Genomic DNA, 27,385 nt, shown 5'->3' with positions numbered 1-27,385 from the left:
TTCTGAGTGTGTTCATCTGCAACATCCGAATGGATTGTCCTATTGAGATTGAGTATCTCTGTTGTTACAGATCACGTCAGTTACATTTTTCCTCCTCCACTTAAAGGGATCCAGTGCAGTTTTTAGGGCTTGGAAGCCCGATCTTTCAGAGCAAATATTCTAGTCATTTATCTACATACTGAGTTTAAACCACAATATCCCATTGTATATTGACCCTCATGGAGCAAAAAATTCCCCAAATTCTGACGGAAAATGGTTACTGGAAGGGCCCTGGGCTGATTTTTAGGGTACCACCCAGAAAATAAAGGGCTTGTTTCTGCAGTTTTAAAAGCCCAAAGTATGAAATACTGACTCAAATGTGCCGATGTGAAGCAGTATGTGTCAATATCACAAAGATGGCCTTATTCAGAATATTTCCAGTTTTGCTGCCCTGAAATCGCATTCAATGCTTTTTAACATCCTTCCCTGCCCACACATTGAACACGATGTTTACTGTACTCTAGGATGTTGTATTCATTTGTTCTTCTGGGTGTTTTCATCTCTTACATCCGAGTGGATACTCCCATTGACTAACCATAGGGCAATTCTAACTTCTGACATATGTAATTATAGCAATAAAGGAAGAGGAACATTGGCAGATAATAATTATGCAATTTTTTAAAATCAAAGTTGCATAATTAAAGTGAACATTCTATAATTCTATACCAATAAATGGCGAAAATTTAATAATTACGGCATTTAAAAGTCACGTCAACATGGATATAAAATAAATAACATATTCCAATGAGGACCTCATTTACATTATTTATGAGGAAAAGCTAGAATAGCTTTTTTTTGTTTAAAAAAAGAATGCCATTGGTGGAGAACATAAACAACGTAACTGATGTAATTCATGCAAATGATGGCTTTATTTGCATAATCAATGAAAATTAACCATTGAAAATTTCGTCAATTAGAAAGATTGAAGTTATTTTCCGAAGGTATGAGATCGTGGAACTCTAGTTCTGGATGCTTTCGTCTATAAGATCCGAATGGATAGATCCAGTTGACTAGATTTATTTTTACACACACACGTCAGTTACATTTTTCCTCTTTTCATCTTCTCTCTTTTCATCCTTCCCTGCCCACGCAATTAACGCGATGTAACGTCTATAGTACTATACTCCAGGCGGAAGTTGCTCTCTGATGAACGGGATTTCAATTGCTCTGATGCACAGCTTTAACAGTACCTAAATATCGACAACACACGGCACAAAAACGCCGTCACAAAACTACGGATCAGCTGCCATAAACTACACATTGAGACCGGTCGACATAACCGCACTCCCCTGGAACAACGTATTTGTCGATACTGTAACCTAGATAGAATAGAAGATGAACTTCATTTTGTAGTAGAATTTAGTTTGTATAACAGTGCGAGAATTGAACTTTATAGACGGATAACATCGATGTTTCCCCACTTTACACACCTAAGTAATACAGACAAATTCACATTTTTAATGAACTTAGACAAACCCCCGATCCTTGAACTTGTATGTTCTTATCTTTTCAACATCACAGAGAAGCGAAGAGAAGTCAAAATTATGTAACAGACTGTAGTGCTAGTACTAGATTGATCTTGTTTGTGTATATATTTGTGTATTCAAGTTAACCTTTGTACCTAACCCAGTGGGTATGTTTGTACAATAAAGGTCTTCATTTATTCATTCAGTTAAAGGCATCCAGTACAATTTCAAGGGAGGCAAGACAAACTTACGAACCTATTAAACAAATATGGCACATTGTAAATCTCCCATGACCAACCCTATCAAGATTAGTTCTCATGTAACATACTATAAAATTATTATTTTTTTACTGATGATATTGATTTATTGGTTGATGTTATGAATATTGTTAAGCTCATTTTACGCACTTATTTAGTTGTCTATATGTTAACTGTGAAATACTCACTTGTTTAGTTGTCTATTTGTTAACTGTGTAATATTTATTTCTCTGTTGTTAACACTAGCATACAATTTAGCGCTACTTTTTTAGTTGTGCTGGCACATGCTAGAGATTGTGCTCATCGATCAATCAATAAACAATTATTACAAACATATGGATGAGAAAATCTGTCCAATATTCACCTTTTTGCCATCTTTTCATACTCCAAGCGTTTAAAATAGACCCAAAACAAAATACGTTATGCGTCTTTTCATTTTGTGGGTACCACTCGTAAATAGCTAGAGCTAGCTTATGATACAAAATATTAAACCATTTTCCTTCAGTGACATCGCAATTTTGCCTCACAGATATCAGTAAATCACTTATTAAACTTATTATTACATTGAAAGGACGGACAGAAACTGACTCTGAGAATCCAGTTTTGTCGCCTTGAAATTGCATGGAATGCCTTTAAAGCAGCCTAATGTACAGCAAGTTAGTTTTGTACAATCCAACGCAATATCTGCAAAGCCTAACTTTTCTTACAAAGAGCAAACCTTTCATTTTATCAATTTCGAAACCTTTTAGCCCTGTTAGGCTAGTCTTCCAAGGCTCAAATGTACTTACAGTAAAAACCAATTCAAACCTATACATTTTTCAATAATTAGCAAGAAAAACACACATATCTACATACTAAGGGACAAAACAACACACATACATTTAAAAAACATAAATGAATGTCGCAAAATTGGCAAGAAACACACAGCTACATCTACATGCCATAATTTTAAAAAGTAGATTTTACACCTAACCCTTGAACTTCTAACTCTAGACATTGTTTAAAGCTATCTAATGACAATGCCCATACTGTACTTGGGGACAATGAGTTCCGTCAATCCTTGGTTGATAACTCTGTTACTTGAAGGCATGGCTATTTCTTGTTCTCTTCTGGGCTGGTATTAGGTACTTAATAGTTGGGATGTCCACCAATTTATTAGTCATTTTGTACATCATGCATAGTCTGGACATTTTTGGAAACTAGCTTTTGTGAGCCTGGGCGACAATGATGAACAGAACATCACCCACGCTATCCCGGAAACGATTTAGAGGGTCATTGATTTTATTTACGTCATGGAACTCGAAATCACACAGAGATGGTGCTTCAATGGTCGACTTATCTGAGTACATCGTGTGGGTAATCGGCTTACATCTCGTTGAAGGTAAACACAAAGTTGACTGTCAATTCATCACAACCACCGGTCACGAAGAGTATTTTACTCATGTGCTCTCTCTCTTGATACCGTGTTCGTCTTTGGTCTCTTTATTGATCAGGCAACAGCATGTAATTTTTATGGATAACATCAGAGCACGCCTGATTTCGAAAAAAAAAAGAAATTTTGTTGGCCTTTGACGGTGGTCAACATGCCAAACTGGACAAATACTCGTAAACGTCTATCGGTTCAGAGACCATTAGCGACCCAGCAAACTTGTGTCACACTTGCTCGCGTTTGATGGCAAGTGCCCGACGTGTTCCATCGCACATGAATACTAGTACATATACCCAGTGTAGTATCTACCGATGGACAGGTAATATTGTTAAAAACGGAAATAGAAGACCTTTTCTTTGTAAAATCATGTTTTGTCGCGTCAATTCTTGCTCAACAAGGTTAATGATGAGAATATTTGAAAATGCACGAATGTTTTGTTGTTTTTGCCCGCCTTGTTTTTGTAACCCTATCGCATTATTTTTTTTAGTCTGCGGAGGATGTCATCCATAAAGTTTACTTGCTGTGACCCTACGCAGGCCTTGCTTTCTGCCAGATATCTGCCTGGTTATCTTGCTTGAATAGACATTTGATAGGCATCATCAGCGTCACAGGATTTTCCCTACGGGTTTTTCTCTATCGATGTCGCGAAAGCGAGCCATGCATAGCTTTCATGCACAGTTGAATTGAATACATGTCAGATATAAAAAGACTCTAATGCATAGGCTATCTATAAGAATTGATTGTGCCCATCATGAGGGTGATACATTCTGCATTCTCACATGTAAGTGAGTTAATTAACTAGGAGGATAAAGACTATACTCAATTTAAGAAAAAAAGCTCGGTCTCTGAAAGCTGATTCCATCATGTCAGAAATACATTGAGCTAGCCGTTAGCCAGTCAAATGCAACAACAAAAAAATAAAAGCGAAAGTCAGAACTGAAATAGCCAGAACAGGAATGGCTTGGCATCCGTTGATTATACACCAAAAGATACCACGGACAGACACCAAAGATATATTTGTGTTTGTAACATAGGTGCCGATCGTTCAGTACCATGGACAGACACCAAAGATAGCCTTGTGTTTGTAACATATGTGCTGATAGCTCAGTACCATGGGCAGGCACCAAAGATAAAATTGTGTTTGTAACATAGGTGTCGATGGTTCAGTACCATGGACAGGCACCAAAGATAAAATTGTGTTTGTACCAAAGGTGGCGATGGTTAAGTACCACGGAAAGACAGCAAAGATAAAATTGTGTTTGTAACATAGTTGCCGATGGTTCAGTACCATGGACAGGCACCAAAGATAAAATTGTGTTTGTAACATAGGTGCCGATGGTTAAGTACCACGGACAGACAGCAAACTTTTTAAGATAAAATTGTGTTTGTAACATAGGTGCCGATGGTCCAGTACCACGGACAGGCACCAAAGATAAAATTGTATTTGTAACATAGGTGCTGATGGTTCAGTACCACCGACAGACAGCACAAAGATAAAATTGTGTTTGTAACATAGGTGCCGATGGTTCAGTACCATGGACAGGCACCAAAGATAAAGTTGTGGTGTAACATAGGTGCCGATGGTTCAGTACCATGGACAGGCACCAAAGATAAAGTTTTGGTGTAACATAGGTGCCGATGGTTCAGTATCATGGACAGGCACCAAAAATAAAATTGTGTTTGTTACATAGATACCGATGGTTCAGTACCACGGAGAGGCTTGTTTGTACCAAAGGTGGCGATGGTTAAGTACCATGGACAGGCCAAAAGATAAAATTGTGTTTGTAACATAGGTGGCGATGGTTAAGTACCACGGACAGACAGCACAAAGATAAAAATTGTGTTTGTAACATAGGTGCCGATGGTTCAGTACCATGGACAGGCACCAAATATAAAACCGTGGTTGTAACATAGGTGCCGATTGTTCAGTACCATGAACAGGCACCAAATAAAAAATTGTGTTTGTAACATAGGTGCCAATGGTTCAGTACCATGGACAGACAGAAAAGATAAATTTTGTTTGTAAGCATAGGTGCCGACGGTTTAGTACCATGGACAGGCACCAAAGATAAAATTCTGTTTGTAACATAGGTGCCGATGGTCCAGTACCATGGACAGACACCAAAGATAAAATTCTGTTTGTAACATAGGTGCCGATGGTCCAGTACCATGGACAGACACCAAAGATAAAATTGTGTCTGTAAGCATAGGTGCCGATGGTCCAGTACCATGGACAGGCACCAAAGATAAAATTGTGTCTGTAAGCATAGGTGCCGATGGTTCAGTACCATGGACAGACGACAAAGATAAAGCTGTGATTGTAACATAGGTGCCGATATTTAAGTACCATGGACAGACACCACAGAAACAATTGTGTTTATAACATAGGTACCAATGGTTCAGTACTTACATTTGTCAGTGTTATAGAAAATCGCCGTATGGGAGCTTAGAGCTGCATTATCTAGCGTTAGTACGATACAAAATGTCAATTGCCCGGTCATTTCTTTCCAAGTTGAATCAATCCTACTGCATGCATCGTAGTGTCATTCGGGAAGTGGGGGTACCAAAGTATGATATAAGCTGTTATCCATGTTTGCTTACATTCTGGTAGTTTGTGGTGGTACCACAAACTAGTTTGTGGTGGTAGTGCGCCTTGTGTAGGCCGTTATAGGGGCTGGGATAACCATAAATGTGGAATAATTGCAAACATATGTTGAAAAGTAAAATACAAAGAAATATTTCCCCAAAAATTCAATTTTTGGTGTATAAATATTACATAACGCCCCTTTAAACAGCTTATGTCTTTAATGGTATTCAATATATTAGTCGTCTTACCTTAAAGAGCCGTAGAATGTTGGCCACGTTGACGGAGACTGAACTGGAGGCTGCCCCGATGACGCCCACGACGGGCCGGCGGGGCTTCTTGAATGCCGGCGCGCCGTCCTTACACACGGCGTCCCTGACGGACGCACCGGTGGTGTCCGGGCCATCATAGACCGACCGGTCTTTGATGAAGAACGTCATGGCTTTACCGAGAGCGTGGGTATCGCTGGAGCAGGTGTCCAGGACGTGTGCGCCCAGAGTCACCCCTGGCAGGAGCGTGTCGTCCCGGTTGATCTTGTCGATGGCGTACAGCATTGCCTCCATCCGCTGTACACCGGCTTCTTCCTTCACCTCCCCGCAGCCCACCCCGTTCGGGCCGCGGCTGTGCACGGGAAACAGCCCGCCGAGCGTTATGTTACCGTCCAGAATAACGCTTCCTTCCTCAGTCAGTACCGCGCGGCATGCTACTACGCCTAAAAAAGCTACTACCAGAACCGCCCGTGCCAATGTCATCATCGCAGACGAGGAAACAACGATCTCTCTGTCAGCCATCTCGTAGTGCAACTGATAACGAGAGAGTTTGGCACGGGGAAAGCGCTGAGCGCTGATTGGAAAGCCTCGTGTTTGATCTCCCGCGGGGCACTTGATAATGAAGGCTTTTCCAGAGCGCGGCGATAGGACGGTTCCAGTCTCTTGTCTTGAAACTCGATAAGCAAATAAAGCTCAGAGTGTGGAGATGATGCTTTTCTGAATTCGAAGAGAGATGTAGCACTGTAACACTTGCTTTGCCCGTGCATATGCTATCCAAGCCTGTATGATATGCGAGGTAGAGTCAAAATACTGAATACAGAACTGCGGTATAAAGGAGGCTATATATATATACCAGGGCATCCCAGCCACCACTAAACAGAGACGGCGGACGATATAATCTCCATTGCTAACCTCTCGTTTTCGTGAAGTCTCGCGTGATTTAAGGTCACGTGTCTGTAACTGCTACTCTCGCGGGATTACGTTCGGTGTGGTTGTGTGATTGGTCATTACTTATCCTGATGAAGGCGAATATTCGTGGTCGTTGAAAATTTGATCCTTGTGTACCTTTTGTGTTGGGATAAAGTTTAGCACCGAACTGTGATATGCGAAGCAATCACAGAGGTCAACCCTGGTGCATGATTTTAAATCTACAGAACAATTTAACATTAGGACGATACCAAAAGTCAATTATCTGGTCATTTCCTTACAAAGCAAGTTGAATCAACAATACTGTGCCATTTGGAAAGTGGAGGTTTCAAAATATGACGCCTTATGAGTGTGTTGAAAAGCTGGGAACAAAGCTGTCAGCCATGTTTGTTTACATTTTTTTTGAGGTGGCACCAAAATCTGACTGCGCCTATTTTAACGCCAACCATAAATATCAGAAATGTGAGATAACTGCACAGATATGTTGAAAAGTGGAAGTAAATTACCATCACACGAAGTCTTTTTTTAATGTTCCATAACCCCCCTTTAAACTAAACTAGTGGAACTATGTACGTAAATATTTATTTATTTATTTTTATTTATTTATTCATTCAAAATTGTAATGTAACAATAAGAGTGCACTGGGCAGCAAGTATGCTGATAGCGTGCACACCTACACAAAATGAACAAATACAAACATTACATGTAACATTGGGCAGGAAACAATAATGAAAAGTTAAAAATAATACATAAGTTACGTTATATAGAAAACACACTAGTATTTATAGAAATTTTTTTAGCAATTCGGCATTTAGTGTGGCTCAGCTGGAAGAGACCTGTTATATGGTAGACCGTACCAAATAAAAATAGTAACCCCTAAAAAGGGGTGCACAAAACGATGAATAAACCGCTCTGTTGGATTTAAAAAATGAACGTGTGCATATCTTTTACGTACGTAAATATCACATATACATACGAGTAACTGTTGAGAAAATTGCTAGTGGGAGGAAAGGTCAACATCCTGCAATTTGAATGCATTGTGACTGGTTGTGCTTGTTGCGTGACGTGTACATAGAATATTATATAATAATTGTAAATAAAACTGTACGGTTTATGTGTCACGACACACTGCGTATATACACACTCTGAGAACTCATCTGATAAGCTCGTATCAGGTTGTATACAGGTATCGAGATACCTGCTTGCGATAACGTCAATCAGATAAACCAATCGCATAAGGGGAATTCATATTTCAGAAAAGGATCAAAATACCCTCTACCTTTGTAGGGCCACAGCAAGTCATTTTTATGGTTGACATCAGCACGCGAATTAATTTTCGCCTGATTTTGGAGAAAAAAAAACAAGAAATTTTCTTGCCCTCTGACAGTGGTCAGCATGCCAAAAATGGGCAAAGATGTTTGTTATGAAAAACCTAAACTTTTCTCCAACTCAAAATTTGACTCACCAGAAATTTTCGACTGAATCACTCAGTCTTCCTCAGCTATCTGACCCAAATGCTGTGGACACGTGGTTTTTCCCACGTGTGACGTCAGCAAAGGGTCAAAGGTTGTCTGAAGTCAATATCGCCCCCGTCCCGGTTGAGCGATGGTTGAAGTGCCCTGATGTATATGGCCTCTTTTATGCCTCTCTTGAAGTAATCCTGTTCGGTATGCAAGATTCTGACCCCCTCCAGATGTTTGTTGCTATGCCGGAACGCGGATGGCAGATAAATATGAAGACAAGGTTCTGATTTATTTTCTCGTCTTTTACTTGATGTAGTGATGTACTTTATTCCCTTCATAAATTATATATGATGTTCCCACTGAACCAAAGCCATTTGTACAATGACTAAAAAATTATTTTTAGTGACAAATGAATGTTGTAATAGTTGGCAGTAAACTTAGCACAATATAGTTATCATTTCTTGTTTAACAAGCCTTAAGGTTTTCTGATGTCAAAATTTGAAAAGGTAAGAATCTTGTTTTTCGGGCCCTCCTTGTTTTTTTGCCCTATCGCAATAGATTTGCAGTCTGCGGAGGATGTCATCCATAAAATTTACTTGCTGTTGCCTTATTTCATACAAGGACAAGAGGGCATGCAGCAAAATATGCTTGATGTTGAGAAAATGAGATTTTTAGTTCGATTGGACAGAACAGATAGTTATGTAAAATGTCGACAGATCCAGGAATGAAATAGAAAGTTTCCGTGAATAGTTTCATCAGGTTTGTAAGACTCTGAGTAAAGAGACTCTTTTTACACAACCAAGTCTTTTATTCAGCCGACGGTCACCGAAACGTCGGCTGAATAAAGAAATTCTCTACATAATTGATATCTGAGTCTCTTTACTCTAATACCAATTATGATATCATCTTGTGCTTTGAGCTCATATGTTCAGCGATTTTTTTTTCAAAATTATACGTACCCACGTGATTTTGTACGGTCTTATGTAATATGTTTTGAACATAAGGTAACAAACAAAGCCATTGAGAAAACCAGACGATCTATGACACATAAAAGCTACACTTTAATATAATTCCATACAGGACACGCCTTGTAATCTTGACTGGATCATGTTAGATGTATAATACTAGTATGAAAGGTCAAATATATATTAGTAAGTAGAGGTGTTATGAATTAAACTGTTACGCACAGCACAGCAAAGATAATAAGCATCATCCCGGACATTGATTGAGTATTTCCTCGTGGTCATAGTCCCTTGGCTATTTAATTAGATACGTACCAAATGAATTAAGTTCAATCTACAGGCGGGCCCGAAGACGGCGACCCCAATTGGGGATCATGTGCATGTAACAAGCTTCAGTCTTTTAGAGAGCAAATCCTTCAAGTTGTTTTAGTTTCAGACCAAATAATTAATTTTCACTCTTGAAATCTTTGTCTTGGGTGGTATTGAATTAGGCCACATTGATTTAAGTTTATGGATGACATCCACGCGCGCATTGTTTTTGGCTAACAACAAAAAAATCACCTCCGATGAGGCTCTGGCCTGGGTGCCATCCTCCATGGTCCACGGTAGCTATAGCTTGCGACAATAGGGAGCTGGCGCTCCACGGAACTCAAGAAAGTACAATGCCGACTCATAAATGCCACAAAAGGCCAGCATTTGTCGGCTTTTTTACCGCAAATTTACAATACCAGCTTTGTGGTTTAGCAGCATTTTATTCGCTCGCGCGCACTAGTTTGGGGGGTCTTCAGAGAATGCCATCCATAAAATGAAGTCAGTGTGGTCTTACTGATAATTTGTGTGGATAAAACACGGGGAATCCAGACGTACCCGCTGAGTTAATGAATAGTCCCGCGGTAAATGTGGTTTTCCTTGCGAAGGTAAGCTAATTTTCGCAGCGCCGCATATCACAGGCGCCGCGATGGCTGCGGATCTACCGTGCCATCCCAGGGATACCATCAGCCTGACAGACTTCAGAGCTGAATACAAATCGTCTTGAATATTAAGGCGTTTTCTAATCACGGTCTTTAGTGCTGCTCTCAGCACGCCACTGCTCGGTAATAACACTTGTTCGCGGAGTAATTTTCGCGGACCGTTTCTCCTCAGGCACCCGTAAGCTTCGAAAATGATCCTCGCTTCGCGATGCCTTTCGGCTTGAACTCTACCGCATCTACGTACCGTGGCAGCTTGGCGACTCTAATTCGCCAAGTGCTATCAGTTGTTTCCGCCTGGACTGGGCTTACTAAATGTTTTGAGGTGTGTATGGGGTCTCTAGACATCTAAAAGAGCTACACACATTTCAAGTCAGGTCTCTGACAGCATATACATTAGTAATGGCTAAATTATCTGTTCGGTAGCAGTCTGTAACAGTAACTCTTATTCGCAAAGTGCTGTCAGTTGTTTCCGCCTGGACTGGGCTTACTAAATGTTTTGAGGTGTGTATGGGGTCTCTAGACATCTAAAAGAGCTACACACATTTCAAGTCAGGTCTCTGACAGCATATGCATTAGTAATGGCCAAATTATCTGTAACTGTAGGTATATGCCAGCCCCATAAGCTGTGGGAACAAGTGTATACATGATACACGACCAAGAAATTATGTTGCCCTTTGACGGTGGTCAACATGCCAAAAATGGGCAAATACTAGTGGTTCAGAGACCATCAGGGATTCAGCAAAGTAGAGGCACAATTGCTCGCATTTGATGGCAAGTTTGGACAGTCCAAGGTGCTCCATCGCACATGAATACCCAGTGTACCTCAACAATCATGAGGCAAAGTAAAATGGTCTAGAAAAACCCGTTGTTTGGAATAGCGGGAGGGAGTTCAAACTTCATGCAGATGTTTGGAGGGGTCAAAAAGTGGTACCAGACTTTTTGTCCCCATGCTTAAGGTATGAGGCCATTTTTGGAAGATGTTTGCAGCCAATTTAGTATAGCTGTATACCCATGATGGTACGGCAAGCTATTTTCTATCTTGCAAGTCGAGCTGTACAGAAACGATTTGGAATTCCTATACGTCCTAAATCCTCTGCATGATTGGGACATTCAGAAGAAGTATGTCAATAGCTGAACACATCTGCATGCATCAGTGTCTTCTGAGCGACGGCAACGTGTCGTCCTGTGCCCCTTCCCCCCGTCATTTCAGATCCTGACGAACCCTGTCACAACACTATCTAAGTGCCCCCATTAATGTTTGAAATATTTCCAGGTTGATTGAAAATAATTGGTTGGCTATTTCCCAGATTTGGGACGCAGTGTTGGTCCCGAAGGGCACATACATGACATCCTGCCTCTACAAAAATACATGGCGCGAAGCAAGCGTTTCGGGGACTGCTGACTCCTTGATTACCGTTATATTCACACATGCGGGTCATTATTTTCCAATTAATCTGGTTGATTAAAGTAGACAGCCAGGAATGATGATGATGGGGGGAAATGGTCCACATGCATCGTTATATATGCACCTAGGGCCACAGCAAGTCAATTTTATGGATGACATCAGCCACAGACTACAAATCAAATGCGAAAGGGCGAGAAAAAAAACAAGGCGGGTCAAAAAAAGATTCCTACATTTTCAAATTTTGGCATCATAAACCTCATTAAACAAGAAATGATACTTATATTGTGTTAAGTTTACTGCCATCAATTTTGAAAAATATATCATTGTACAATTGTTTTGATTCAGTGGGAATATCACATATTAACAGGAATAAAATACATCACAGCATCAAAGTAAATCTGCAATCCACGTTCCGACATGGCAACAGATATCTTTGCCCATTTCCGGCTTGTTGACCACTGTCAGAGGGAAAATAATTTTTCTTTCAAAATCAGGCAAAAATTAATTATCTCATCCATAAAAATTACTTGCTATTGCTTAACTGACAAGACTAAATTGTTGCTTGATGCCGTACGACTAATTTCAGGGCATTGCTTAAGTACACCATCAAACATCACTTCAAATGCTAATACCTGACCTAGATTTTCCACATTTAGCGATTCTTTTGAAAGCCCCTGTCCACACATTTAGAACCTTCCCAACCGAACACCAGCCGATGAAGCTTTGTTTGAACTTCGGGAGCCGTCTGATCAAAATTAGGCAATGGCTACTGAATCGAATCGAATTTGAGTCAATTTTTGAATGTCATTTGGAAAAGGTCAGACGGCTGACCGTTTCTAGAATCATATCCAGTTAAGCGACGGTCACAACAAGCCGTGCGTGCTTTATGTCCGTACGTTTTTTGGGAGGCCACGTCTGCTACGTTTTTTTCTGAAAACGTAGGGTGGCCGGCCGAGGGAGTACGTCACTCGCACGGTTGCGCAAGGTGTACGTACGTGGTCTGCACGACACGCCTGGCCGTCAGCGGTTGCGTGTATCGTACGTTGCGCAAGTGGTAAGTGAGTTGTACGTGCTTACAACGTATGATCTCTGTGCGATTGCCACGTTGCCGCGTACAGGCCGTACCTGCACGTGCGGCGTACGCACGGTTTCCTTACTCACTCGCACGTTGTAAGTGCGTGCACCTCCTGTTAACTTCATCATCACTAGCCGCCCTGGTGTCTTCCGCGGCCCGTTTCTTTGGGTCTTGTCTGGTAGTCTTCTTCTGAGCCTTCCTGGGCATCTTGGAGACGGGTTGGCAGTCGCCCGTCAAATCGTCTTTATATACTGTAGAAATCAGGTGCGTTGCACGTGCGTTGCACGTGCGGAGCACCTGGTATGGTGCACGTGTGTTCTGCGTGGTCATTGAGCAGGACAACTGGGAAGTGAGGAGTAAGCACGGATGACGCAAGCACCGTGCGTGGCACGCACGTGCACGTGCTTCGTGCGCTGTCCGTACAGCAATTGCACGTGAAAATAGTGAAGTTAGACTCACGGAGTCCGTACGTTGCACGCTCATAGGCTGTACGGGGCACGCGCGTCGCACGTACTCACACGCACGGGTGGTAAATCCGCAGACCGCACGTAGAAAAAGTTTTACATGCACTTAAAGTTCTACGGCGTGTCTGCGTGCTCCCAAATCCGTAGGATTCCGTACGGAGGTGGTACTCACCACGCACGGATGCCGTACGATTGCCCACGTTTTTGCACGTAGACAGCACGCAGAAGCACGTACGGCGGGTTGCGACCGTCGCTTAACTTGAGTCACTGCTTTTTGGTGTAGCCCCTGTCACACGTTTACGAATTTGGCCTCCCGAACACTAGCTAGTAGCCGAACGCCCCTCAACTATGGTTGGGAATAGGTCGGCGGAAAGTCGGCTAGGTCGACCATCAATGATCGGCAAGGTCGGCTTCTATTCGGCTGCGCCAGCCGAATGTTTCAAAATGTTAAAAACGTTCGGGGGTTGGTCGGAAGGTTCGGCCATGGTTGGCTGGTTTTCGGCTGTAAGTCAACAGAACACCAGAAAACCATTCGGGGGTACGTCAGCTCAGCAGAGTTTGGGGATCAAATTTGACGCAAATTTAACTCAAGGTCATTTCAATTCGTATAGAAAGGTGGGCGTGGCCTAAATTAACTTAATCTGGTCAGAGTTTCTTTCTTTGTTTGTTTCGCATAACCGGTAAACCGCCTTTAGGCATAGAACACCAGTTTTGTACATGTACGTACATGTACAAGCTGCGTAAGACCGGACTGTAAGGTTTGAACCACTCACACCGGGAAGGTCCCCTAGTATTCTTTTCGATAAGTGTGGTGGGATCCCAACCACGGGACCTCCATTTAACGTTCTATCCGAGGGACGTCCCTAACCGAAGCTAGGTACTCATTTCCACCCGAGTGAAGTGAGGAAAGTCGTGTAAAGTGCATTTCCCAAGGGCACAAGATCGGTGACATGGGCAGGATTCGAACCCGAGACCTCTTGGGTGTGCCGACTGCGCCACACGACCCCACAACATTTGGCTTGTCCGTCCGGAATCGAACAAGTACAATAACGCACCATATTGGGAATCGGCAACAGCGTATGTGCACTCACGTTCAAATGCGCGGAACGGTGAGACAACGATTACGCTAATAGTTTGGACATAAACGTTTCAAGTGGAAAGGAAATAATGGCTTGACGTCCGGCGTCATGCTGATTTTGACAGATGAGGAGATTTTGAGTCTAGCCAGCATCCATTTTTCCGTCATGTGTGCAGGGCAAAGGTCAGTAATAGCGCAGGCGCAGAGGGCCCAGTTTTAGAGATGGCAATGTAATGTAGAGTGTAAAGAAGTCTTTTTCTAGGGAAATGTTGTTGTTTTGGACTTGGATGTTATAGGTAAGGGTTGTAGTTTTTTTCATTTTGGTGAAAAAAACAGACTTGCAGCCATGTTTGTGTTGTCTAGCTGGCTGAAGAAGATATAGGTTTACATGCGGTCATCAGCTGTCCAGAGAGGTCAGGGGTCACTTCTTAATGTTTGAGTAGAATTCTCGCATGGTTTAGGTGCGTAGGATTTTTTTTCATTTTTTGGGAATGGAGACTTGAGAGGTTGGCCTACCCTGCCAATGTATGTTCTTCAAGGTCTAAAACTCAGGTATATGAATGTTGACAACGTTGTTTTGACATAATTCCCATATATAACATAGGAAAGCCCTATTACTGTGCTGTGCCCTAAAGATGTATTGGGAGTTGTAATTATGGCTTCACCTATGTGGTGAAGACATACTAGTGTTTTTCCTCATGTTGAGTAAGTAACATAATTTTGTCACAGTAGTCAAGGGTATTGTCAAAGAGCCTCTGAGAACAAGATGAAGTCGAGCAGTTTCAGAAAGATTATTTATATCAATCAAATGGTCGATTAGATCAGCAAGGTTGGCAAAAAAATGTTGTTCATCGTTGGTTGTACAACGGACGATGAAATATGAAATATGAAATGAGAAATTGATTCGCAGCGGGATTCAAACGAAATTGAGATGGCGGATAAAAATCAGGCCGGCTAGAACCCCTATCAGTCACCTAGAACATGAATGTAGGTACTAAGGCCACACCAATTTAATTTCTTGGTTAACGGATTTTTCTAGAAAAATAATGGAGTGGACGGGCGAAAAAATAAAGAAATAAAAACAGGCCTAGGCATCGTATTATGGCCCAAAATGGTACGATAGGAGCCATGAAGTCAACACACCAGGCTGGTTCAAAATTTAAACAATGAATTTCGAACTTTTAATGATACCACTGCATTGAAAGATGGAATAACTGTAGCAACTAGGAACTGTTTTCAACTGTTCAGGGCAAAATATGAGCATTTTGCAGTCGATTTTTTTGCAAATCAGAAAAAAATGAAGCGCGGGCAAATCCGTTAACCAAGAAATCAAATTGGTGTGGCCTTAGTAATGATGGTAAATTCAACCATCCCTCTTCACTCTCATGAAATTAAAGCGTGGGGTTCTCTTGCTTTAATGAATGAATGAAGACCTTTATTGCACATTTTTGCCACACTTGGCTAAGTACAGGTCACAGCAAAACAAGATGAATGAACACGGTTAACAGATGCAAAATTAACTAACTATCGGTATATAAATTCAACTTCTCCTCGCTTTTCAGTTGTTGCAGAAATGGACGTACAGATCTGTTTTTCGAAGGGTGGTTTGTCCAGTCGCATAAGGAATATGAAGTTTTCTACAGTACTTAAGTGCGTGAAATAGGGGAACAGGTGTTGTACAAACGTATACAGTTCATGTTTCTCTTTGCTATGCAGTTCACATTCTGTTACAAAATGGCGTTACAATATTTACATAGTCTGTGTTCAAGGGGAGTGCGGGTATGTCTTCCGATTTCAATATGTAATCTGCGGCAGCTTATTCTAAGTCTTGTGACAGCATTTCTCACCCTCATATTTTCGTTACTTAGATATTTTTCTTCATTATATGTGGTTTTGAACAGTCTATAAGATCTATTGTGTCTAGACTTCCATATAGACTGAGGTTCATAGGCTAACACAGGGCTAAGTTTCTTTGGGGAAAATAAAGCTTAATAATCACTTTGCTGTGCTAACACCCACTGCGATCTGTTGGGCTTCTGACAGCGCTACTGGTTGTTAATTGGAAAACGTCATAAATGGAAATGTAATATGGGCATCAGAGCCTTGATCTGAAGTCATTCCTACTGTGATAATATGGAGAAACAACCGGCTGATTGGAGTACCCTATTAGGCCACTGCAAGTAATTTTTATGGATGACATCAGCGTGCGCATTAATTTTCAATTGCCTGATTTCGAAAAAAAACTTTTGTTGGTCGTGTGGCGTATCGGCAGAGTGATCGAACCGGAACCAAGAGGTCCCGGGTTCGAGTTTAGACACTCAACGCGACTTTCCCCACTTCACTCAGGTGAAAATGAATATTGTATTGTCCTCTTTGTTGGTGACGGCATTAATATAAGTTGAAAAAGAAATTGAGTGTGCCGTCACCACGTCTGGTGATTACATGTTGGAATAAAAAAAAAATTGTTGCCATTTGACGGTGGTCAGCATGACAAATTGGACATATACTAGTAAACGTCTATCGGTTCAGAGACCATTAGGGATCCAGCAAACTTGAGGCATAATTGCTCGCGTTTGATGGCAATTGCAAGTGTTGAAGGTGTTCCATCGCACATGAATACCCAGTGTAGTAGCTGTATACCCATTATGAAACGTACCACGGGCTATTATTTACAAACGTTGTTCTTAGTTAAGATGTATACACATCTACATGGACAGGTAATACTACTGTTGAATACAGAAATGAAAGACCTAACCTAGTTGTGATATAATGTTTCGTCGTCTTAATCCTTGTTTAACAAGGTTTAGAATATGAAAATTTAAAAATATAGGAATCTTTTTTTTCTTCCCTTTTGCCCGCGTTATTGTTTTTTTATCGCCTTATTGCATTCATTTTGGAGTCTGTGGGGGATATCATCCATAACATGGCCTTAGGCCACACCGACTTAATTTTATGGATGACATCCACGATCGCATTGATTTTCACCTGTTCTCAAAAAAAATATCACGTCCTCCAAGGCTCTGGCCTGGCTCTTGAGCCTGCGTAGTCCATGGTAGTGGTAACTCTGGAGGACGGCACCCATACCGAAGCTCCACGACTCAAGAACTCAGTGCCGACTCATAAATTCCGCAAAAGCTAGCATGCGCCGGCTTGTCGTATACGTCGGCGTCGCTATGTACTATTTTATTTGCCCACGCGCACTAGTTTGTGGGTCATCAAAGGATGTCATCCATAAAATTAAGTCGAAGTGGCCTCACCGTAACTACCTACTTTCGCCCGACACAAATGAAGAAAATCGCTTCCGTTTGTAAAATCGGGTGAAATCAGCAAAACCGTCAACGGGTGTTGGTGATATGGAAAACAGCCTCTAATAGAGCATTTGACCTCGAAGAAAAAATGCACATTTGCACAAATTACGGCTACTTACAACAGTCTTGGGAACATTTACATTAAGATAAGAACCGAAATCGCAAGTGTAACCTTGACTACCTATGAATTCTAGGTCGTCCTTAGGACACACCAATTTAATTTGTTGTTTCTTGGATTTTTTCAGAAAAAAACATGGAGCGACAAGGCGAAATAAATAAACGCCAAGGCACCCCATGATAGCCAGAAATGTTACAATATGAGCCATTAAGTGAGCATACCAGGCTGGTCTATGATTGAAACAATAGATTTTGAACTTTTAATGGAACAAAATTGCATTGTTACATTGAAAAACTTTAACAACTAGGAAGAAAAGGACTTTTTTAAACCGTTGGGGCCAAAATATGTCTTTCATTTAGCATTTTGCAGTTGATTTAGAACCATTTTTTTTGCAAATCAGAAGAAAATGGACAGGGCGAATCCGAGAAACAACAAATTGAGATGGTGTGGCCTTAGCATGTATTCTCTAAAGGGGCGTTGTATAGCATTTTTTGCACCACAAATTATTTTATTTTGAAAACTATCCGTGTGATTGTAATTTACTTCCACTTCAAACATATTTGTGCAATCATCTCACATTTCTGACATTTATGGTTGACACTTAAACAGCGCACACGAGACACGCTCAGTTTGAGGTGCCACCAGAAAACACCAGAATGTAAACAAACATGGCTGATATAGCATGGTTGTACAACGGACGATGAAATATGAAATGAGAAATTGATTCGCAGCGGGATTTAAACAAAATTGAGATGGCGGATAAAAATCAGGCCGGCTAGAACCCCTATCAGTCACCTAGAACATGAATGTAGGTACTTAGGCCACACCAATTTAATTTCTTGGTTAACGGATTTTTCTAGAAAAATAATGGAGCGGACGGGCGAAAAAAAAAAATAAATAAAAACAGGCCTAGGCATCCTATTATGGCCTAAAATGGTACGATAGGAGCCATGAAGTCAACACACCAGGCTGGTTCAAAATTTAAACAATGAATTTCGAACTTTTAATGATACCATTGCATTGAAAGATAGAATAACTGTAACAACTAGGAAGAAATGGACTGTTTTCAACTGTTCAGGGCAAAGTATGAGCATTTTGCAGTTGATTCTGAATTATAATTTTTTTTTTTTTTTTTGCAAATCAGAAGAAAATGAAGCGGGCGAATCTGTTAACCAAGAAATCAAATTGGTGTGGCCTTAGTAATGATGGTAAATTCAGCCATACCTCTTCACTCTCATGCAATTAAAGCGTGGGGTTCTCTTTCTTCAATTGTGTCCAGACTTCCGGATAGACTGAAGTTCATAGGCTAAAACAGGGCTAACTTTCTTTGGGAAAATAAAGCTTAATAATCACTTTGCTGTGCTAACACCCACTGCGATCTGTTGGGCTTCTGACAGCGCTACTGGTTGTTAATTGGAAAACGTCATAAATGGAAATGTAATATGGGCATCAGAGCCTTGATCTGAAGTCATTCCTACTGTGATAATATGGAGAAACAACCGGCTGATTGGAGTACCCTATTAGGCCACTGCAAGTAATTTTTATGGATGACATCAGCGTGCGCATTAATTTTTCAATTGCCTGATTTCGAAAAAAAACTTTTGTTGGTCGTGTGGCGTATCGGCAGAGTGATCGAACATGAACCAAGAGGTCCCGGGTTCGAGTCCAGACATGCCACCGATCTTGTGCCCTTGGGAAAGGCACTCAACGCGACTTTCCTCACTTCACTCAGGTGTAAATGAGTATTGTATTGTCCTCTTTGTTGGTGACGGCATTAATATAAGTTGAAAAAGAAATTGAGTGTGCCGTCACCTCGTTTTGTGATTACATGCTGGAATAAAAAAAAAATTGTTGCCATTTGACGGTGGTCAGCATGCCAAATTGGACATATACTAGTAAACGTCTATCGGTTCAGAGACCATCAGGGATCCAGCAAACTTGAGGCATAATTGCTCGCGTTTGATGGCAAGTGTTGAAGGTGTTCCATCGCACAAGAATATCCAGTGTAGTAACTGTATAAACATGATGGCACGGCAAACTGTTTTCTACAATAATTGTTCTGGTTGATTGAGATATATACAAATCTACAAGGACAAGTGATACTGTTGAATACAGGGATAAAAGACCTGTTGGTTGTGATATCATGTTTCGTCGTCTCAATCCCTCAGATTCAGATTTTCTTGAATATCGACTGGCATGTCACATTAAGTGCATAAAATATGTCGAGTATTTACAACTTGCGCCCTTGTACCTTGTACCTTGGTCCCTTAACCCAGGTCAGGGTCGTGGGGGCACTGCATGGTGGAGTGTCTGACCATCTGCCGCCATCCCTTTCGGCTGTGAGCTAGGGTTAGGGTTTCCGCATGGGTTTTTCCTGTCCATTCTTGGATGTTGTCGGCCCATTTTTTCTTCTGCCTTCCCCTTTGGCTTTTTCTTGCTCCTTTTACTGTTCCTTGAAGGATTGTTTTCGACAGTCCATTTGATCTCATTACATGTCCGTACCACTTAAGTTTCCTTCTCTTCACAACTGTCAGGAGCCTTTCATACTGACAGTGCTGTTTTACACTGTTTATGATTTCTTCGTTTGTGACACGGTCCAGGTATGTTATCCCTAGGATTTTTCTAAGGCACTTCATTTCTACTGACTGTATCCTTCTTTGGAGCTCAGCATTTAGTGTCCATGATTCACAGGAGTACAGAAAAATGGAGAATACAAGGGCCTGTAGGAATCTTATATTGTGTTTCATGCTGATGTTCCTATCTTTCCAGATTGGTTTCAGTTTATCAAGCCTCGAGAGTTCTTTTTCTGACCCTGCCAATCCATCAATGTCATCCGCGAATCTCAGGTTTGAAACAATTCGTCCCCCAATGCTAACCGAGCATTTTAAGCAACCTGCGCCCAGTTATTACAAATAGCATAAAATCATACATATATCTGTATCATTGGCGATAAAATACATCATAAAAACTTATCACATCAAAGAATAGAACAGGTAAACATGCTAAATCAGTATTACCAGAGAAGAATAACATCATAAAACCAGTATACATACAACGATCAGGTCTTAGACAATGGCTTCAGCGTACGGGGTACAAAAGACTGTTCGTGTCTTTTCGTTCTGCTAGCTGTTGAGGCAGTGGCAGGTTTACCTCTACGCAGGTTGTAATTACATCCTTGCTTAAGATCTGAAGATTTGAAAATATAGGAATCTTTCTACCCGCCTTATTGTTTTTATCACCTCATCGCGTTAATTTTGTAGTCTGTGGAGGATGTCATCCATACCATTTACTTGCTGTGGCCTTACCTTACCTCCCTACTTTCGCCGAACGCAAGTGAGCAAAATCGCTTCCGTTTCTAAAATAGGTCCAGATTAACAAAACCGTCAACGCTGTTGGTGATATGGAAAACAGCGTCTAATAGATCATTTGACCTCGAAGAAAATACGCACATTTGCACAAATTACGGCTACTTACAACAATCTTGGGAACATTTACATAGATAAGAAGCGAAATAGCAAGTGTAACCTTGAAAACCTTGAAGACCTATGAATTCTAGGTCGTTATTAGCATGTATTTAAAGGGAAGTTGTATGTATAGCATGTTTGCACCAAAAATTATAAAAGTATTTTATTTTGATAAATATGTTCATACAGAATCTTACAGTTTGATTCTGTATCCTTTTCAGTTTGTCTTTGTCACTGAGGTGTATAGAGAACTGATTGTGTGTAACATCTTGATAGCTTTTAAAAAAATTTTCAAGACTCCTCTTGCCCTATCCTTACATATTAAAGTGCCCACGGCAGCAGAATACAACATTTTCTTATCACCTGCGTCAAATATAACTCAATAAACATAAAGATTTTATACAACACATATGCAACCTTTTGAAGGTTAACATCAAACCAAAAAGAAACATACTTCCAGCCTAGGCCATTTCTTTATCCTGCCGCATGGTAATTCAATCAAACGTTAGTTATCCGGCTGGTGACATCATAGTGAGCATGGCAGCTGGTTTGAAACCTGGCAAAAAATATCAATTTGAAAAGAAAAAAAGGAAAAAAAGTGCCTATAATCGTCGTGATTACATGTACGTAACTGCGTGTATGAAAGAACTTAAAATGCTGCTTTGCTTGCCATAGGCGATCACGATAATTATGTATGTAAGCGCGGTTTGCTTTTCAAAATGACATTTTTGACAGGTTTCCAACCGGCTGCCATGGTCTCTGTGACGTCACGAACGGGATAGATACAAAAAAGGTTTTTGTTGTAGTACCAAGGTCAGCCACCAGAAGGCGCCATTTTAACATTGACCTCTGCCTTTCAAAGACCTACCCACATGCCAAATATCACCACAATCCATAAAGGCCTTAAGTTATGCATGTGTGTGTGTGTGTATGTTGAAACATACACACACACACACACACACGGAAACGACAGACAGACAGACACGCACACACACACACACACAGACACACACACACACACACACACACATACAAACAGACACACACACACATACAGATAGACAGACAGACACACACACACACACAAACACACACACACACACGCACGCACACACGCACACGCACGCACGCACACAAACACACACACGAAGAGAGAGAGACACACACACACACACACATGCAGACACACACACACACACATACAGATAGACAGACAGACAGACAGACACACACACACAAACACACGCACGCACACACGCACGCACGCACACACACACGCACGCACACACACACACACGACCACACACACACACACACACACAGAGAGAGAGAGAGAGACACACACACACACAGGACAAAAACAATATCTATATATTCATGTAGGTAAAAACAATCAACACAAGATGCTAAGAATTTGCCATATCGTGTGCTGCCCATTCACCAACACTGTGCTCCCTGCCACGAATGGATTGAAATCTTAATTAAGGAAATAAGGATGCAGCATCAAAAAAGAGCGTGTTGCTTTGTAGAACGCGCTACAGAGACGGAATTTGCACGGAAAAGCTTGATGCAATTTATCTCTGCTCAAGGCACTTTAGGCCACATCAATTTAATTTCTTGGTTAACGGATTCGCCCGCATAATTTTTTTCTGATTTGCAAATAAAAATAAAAATTCAGAATCAACTGCAAAATGGTCATATTTTGCCCTGAACAGTTGAAAACAGTCCTTTTCATCCTAGTTGTTACAGTTATTCGATCTTTCAATGCAATGGTATCATTAAAAGTTCAAAATTCATTGTTTAAATTTTGAACCAGCCTGGTGTGTTGACTTCATGTCTCCTATCGTACCATTTGGGGCCATAATAGGATGCCTAAGCCTGTTTTTATTTTTTTTTTCGCCCGCCCACCCCATTATTTTTCTAGAAAAATCCGTTAACCAAGATATTAAATCGATGTGGCCTTATGTACATGTATAGGAATAAAAAAGAAGCTGTCAATTGACAGATGTTTAACTCGTAGCTAACCTGGGTGAATAAGAATCCATTACTTATCGAGGCCCTCTCCCCTCTACACATACATCTGGTCTCTTAGAGTCACTGACGAAAGGTAGTAGATGCTACTTGAAACGTTTGACCGTTTCCAAAATCATATCCAGTTGCTTGAGTAACTCCTTTTTAATGACCTGTACTTAGCTTGTTCATTCACTATTCACTATTAATGATATGATATGAATCTTTATTGCATGTTCTTGAGCAGATGGGCTAAATGCACAAGAGGATATCCACACTACCAAAAATGCTTTTTCTTGTTTTTCTTATTTTCTCATGGGAAGAAAATTTTTCTTTGGGGGAGAATAATAAGAAAAAAATAAGAAAAAAATAAATTTTCTGTATACCTACATTCTTGCACCAAGAACAATTTTCTCATTTTTCTTGAGTGGAGATAATTTTTCTAAAATAGGCTTCTTTAAATCTTGATTTTTCTTCGGTGAAGAAATATTTCTAGAGGAGATTCTAACTTACAAGATTAGAATTCTTGTAATCTTGACATTTCTTTAGTAAAGACAATATTTCTAGGGAAGATTCTAAGTTACAAGATTAAAATTCTTTTAATCTTAAAATTCCCTCAGACTTAGTTAAATTTTCTTATTTAATCTCCATTGAAGATTTCTTTCTTACCTGACATCAAAGTGATCAGATTTAAGTTTTTTTTTCTTGTGTATGTCAAAAACTTTCTTGTTCATGTTACCTAGAACGATTGAAAAAGGCCATTCTTGTTTTTCTTTGCAATGTTTAAGAAAATACAACAATTTGGTTTTTGCCTTTCTTGGCAAACACTGATTGGAAAAGCAAGAAATTTAATTATCTAAATCTATTATTAGAATAAAGCTCTGCTTAGTGTTTCTTTCTTAAAGTTTCTTGTTTTTCTTGACTAGAAAGCTTAAGAAAGATCATTCTTGTTTTTCTTGGCAACATTTAAGAAAATACAAGAATTAAGTTCTTATCTTTCTTGACAAATACTGATAAAAAAACATGAAAGTCTCATATAAAATTAATCTTTGATTAGGCTGAAAATATGGCTAGTATTATATTCTTAAACATTCTTGATTTTCTTCCCTAAAAAGTTAAAGAAAGGCCATTCTTATTTTTCTAAGCAACATTTAAGAAAATACCATAAAGTTTAAGAAAGATGATTCTTATTTTGCCTTGTAATGTTCAAGATGATGTAAGAACTTTTTTCTAGTTTTTTCTTGTCATGTGACCTTTTCTAAACCCCTGATTGGTTGATTCAAATCCCAGAATGCAGTTAGCGGGTTTTGAACATAAGTCAGATGTGGGAGCCGCGCTGGTTACTTATTTTTGTCAGTTACTGACTCATGACAGTCAGATTTGAAGTCAAAATCAAATCAAAAAGGACCTTGTGTACATGTGAAGCAATGGTGATCGTGGTCAGCTTGCTGAAGAAACCAACTTTGCAACAGAAAAAGCATGAAACCAAACAGATTAAAGGTAAGTGCGCGCCCCCCTCCCCACCTATAAGATCTGTTGACATTGTTTTTAGACTTCATAGCCCAAATAATGTTACAATGCCATTTTGGGTTGATTTCAAAGTCAAATCATATATCTCTGGTGTATTGTATAGTAAAGTTTATTACAGTGCTTTATAATATAATTTTAAATTGTTTACTCCAAGTAATAAAAATAGTATTTTAGCATCCTCTTTTGACTTGTTGCCTTCAGTGCTCACATGCAAACTAACACAAGTCTTTCCTGTTGTTTTTCAGGTGTCCAAGGGTGTGACTTTGTCAATTCTATTTGCGAAAACTGCAGTTTTTGCTGAATATGCTTCTGATTAGAATGTGATACGATCTGTATTCTGAAATCATAATTATGGCTTGTTAGTTACATCGTATAATATTTTGAAAGTTAACTACTGTGAAACTGTTTCCATTCCAAGAATGTTGATGGACTGATTTTATATTTTTAATTAGATTATACATTGTACAAAAATCAATGTGATAATAAACATCTCTATACTGTCCAAATGCTTTTCAAAATAACATTTAGTTGCTATACATTATAGTCTGTTTTATATTTAGGTAGCACTATATACATTGTATTTCTTTTCTTGTGGGCAGAATTGTTTTCTTGCTACAAGAACAGAGTCAGCTCTTATTTCAAGAATCCTTTCTTGTGTACAGAATGGTTTTCTTGCTACAAGAACAGTTAGCTCTTAGTTCAAGAAATATTTTCTTCTGTACAGAATGGTTTTCTTGCTACAAGAAGAGTTAGATCTTAGTTCAAGAAATCTTTTCTTGTGTACAGAATGGTTTTCTAGAAAACTTAGAAATTCTTACTGCAAGAATAATATTCTAAGGATATTTAGTTCAAGATACATAAGAAAAGAAATCTTACCACAAGAAAAATATGCTAAAATGCAGTTTCTTGAAATTCTTGTCTCATGGACAAGATTTTTTTCTTGGGTGAAGAATAATTTTCTCAGTGGAAGAAAAGTTTTCTTCTCTGAAGAAAAACAAGATTGGCATTTTTGGTAGTGCAGTATGTAAAACATGAGTATTTCATACTGGGACGCTATATTCTAATGCAAAAATGCTAGGAATCTATATATTACAATAATACTATAAACTACCTATCATGTTTGTTTGTTTGTTTTTATTTATTTAACAAGGGGGATACATATCGCCCGTGGGGCGCTTTTCAATGAGCCCTGGGCCTGGGGAAGACCCCAAACAAAAACATCAAACTCAAACTAATACAAATAATCAACAAAAGTAACTTATAAAGTTACAAAAGTTACTAAATAATACAAAAGCAAGGTAACTTAAGTAGCATACATTGCGCATGAAATCATAATACCAAAATAAGTGAAACATTTGGAAAGATAATTACATAGTTTGTCTGCTATACATTCGTTCTTGCATGGCATCAAGTGTTAAAACATGTCCTGCTTTGACATTTTCTTACATATCTTGTCTAATTGTAAAATATCGAGTATATCTTTTCTTTCTGTAAAATATAATGTTGTAACAGGTGAAACAGTTTAGCTGGCTAAACTTGAGTCTAAGTCTGGTAAGATGGATTGCTAGGTTTCTGCCGTATCGTCAAGGGAGGCACAGTGCTCTGTAGTTTGTAACACAAGGATTCGGTCAAACTAAAAGTCATCAAACTCGCGGTAGTGGGATATGCTGACATCGGTCACAAGGGTTGTTATCTGTGAAGATAACGATACATGACTTGTTGTTGATGAATAGTTTTGGACGGTACATTCATCTTGGTGCAGTCCCATTGACTCTGACCTTGACCTTCAATCTCGACCTTCGCATCTAGTCTGTTCTTTTTTTTTTAGAAGAAAGAGATCAGATAAATGCCTCAGCTGACAAGCTTTCTTTAGACTCAAATTGGCTCCCCACTACTAGCCCCCGGACAAGTTAGACCGTGTTGATTCGATTTCATGCATGGCATCATCTGGGAACGCCAAAACTGATGCGAGCGTGCGAATAAAAAAAAAATTGGCAAAAAAATTTGACTCATTATGGAATTTACGTTGTAATGAAGGTTGAACAAATGACTAAAAACACAATGTTGTATGGTATGGCGAATGATAGACTCTTCATTTTTATTTCTTCACATTTTCTTATTTCCTTTGGGATTTTGGCATTCTACGACATTGAAATCGTTTTCCAATATTGTTGTGGCAATTTACGTTATATATTTGCTCATTTGCCAACTGCTTTGTACGATTTACAGTATGGTCGAAAACTTCTTTTTTTTTTTGACACGGACGAAAATTCTATCCTCCGTAGCAGGCTCATAGAACTGTGGGTTTGGTTGTCTTCTGCTGTTTTCTGATTAGGCCACACCGTCTTAATTTTATGGATAACATCCTCTGAAGACTGAAGACCCCCCAAACTAGTGCGCGCGGGCAAATAAAAAAAAATCCGGCCAAAATTAAAAATGCTAGTAACTAACCACAGGAATACAAAGCTGATATTGTGAATTTGCGGCAGTATATAGCGACGTATACGACAAGCCGGCACATGCTGGCTTTTTGCGGAATTTATGAATCGGTACTGTACGTATGTAC

At 39.9% G+C, this 27,385-nt stretch overlaps 1 protein-coding gene across 1 annotated transcript in view; it reads right to left on the bottom strand.

The window, feature by feature from the left end:
• The window catches only part of LOC109476788 (metabotropic glutamate receptor 6-like), a 70,346-nt gene extending 63,807 nt beyond the window's left edge, over positions 1–6,539 (bottom strand). The window contains exon 1 of the mRNA XM_019777806.1: positions 6,027–6,539. Coding sequence (XP_019633365.1) covers positions 6,027–6,530 — 504 coding nt within the window. The 5' untranslated portion in view covers positions 6,531–6,539. The remainder of the gene's footprint in view (positions 1–6,026) is intronic.
• Between the last annotated feature and the right edge of the window lie 20,846 nt (positions 6,540–27,385).

Source organism: Branchiostoma belcheri, unplaced genomic scaffold, assembly GCF_001625305.1.
Source record: "Branchiostoma belcheri isolate BF01 breed outbred unplaced genomic scaffold, Haploidv18h27 scaffold39, whole genome shotgun sequence".
In the NCBI taxonomy this organism is placed as follows: domain Eukaryota; kingdom Metazoa; phylum Chordata; class Leptocardii; order Amphioxiformes; family Branchiostomatidae; genus Branchiostoma; species Branchiostoma belcheri.
The sequence above is the reverse complement of the archived record's forward strand: the minus strand, read 5'-3'. Positions and strand labels throughout refer to the sequence as shown.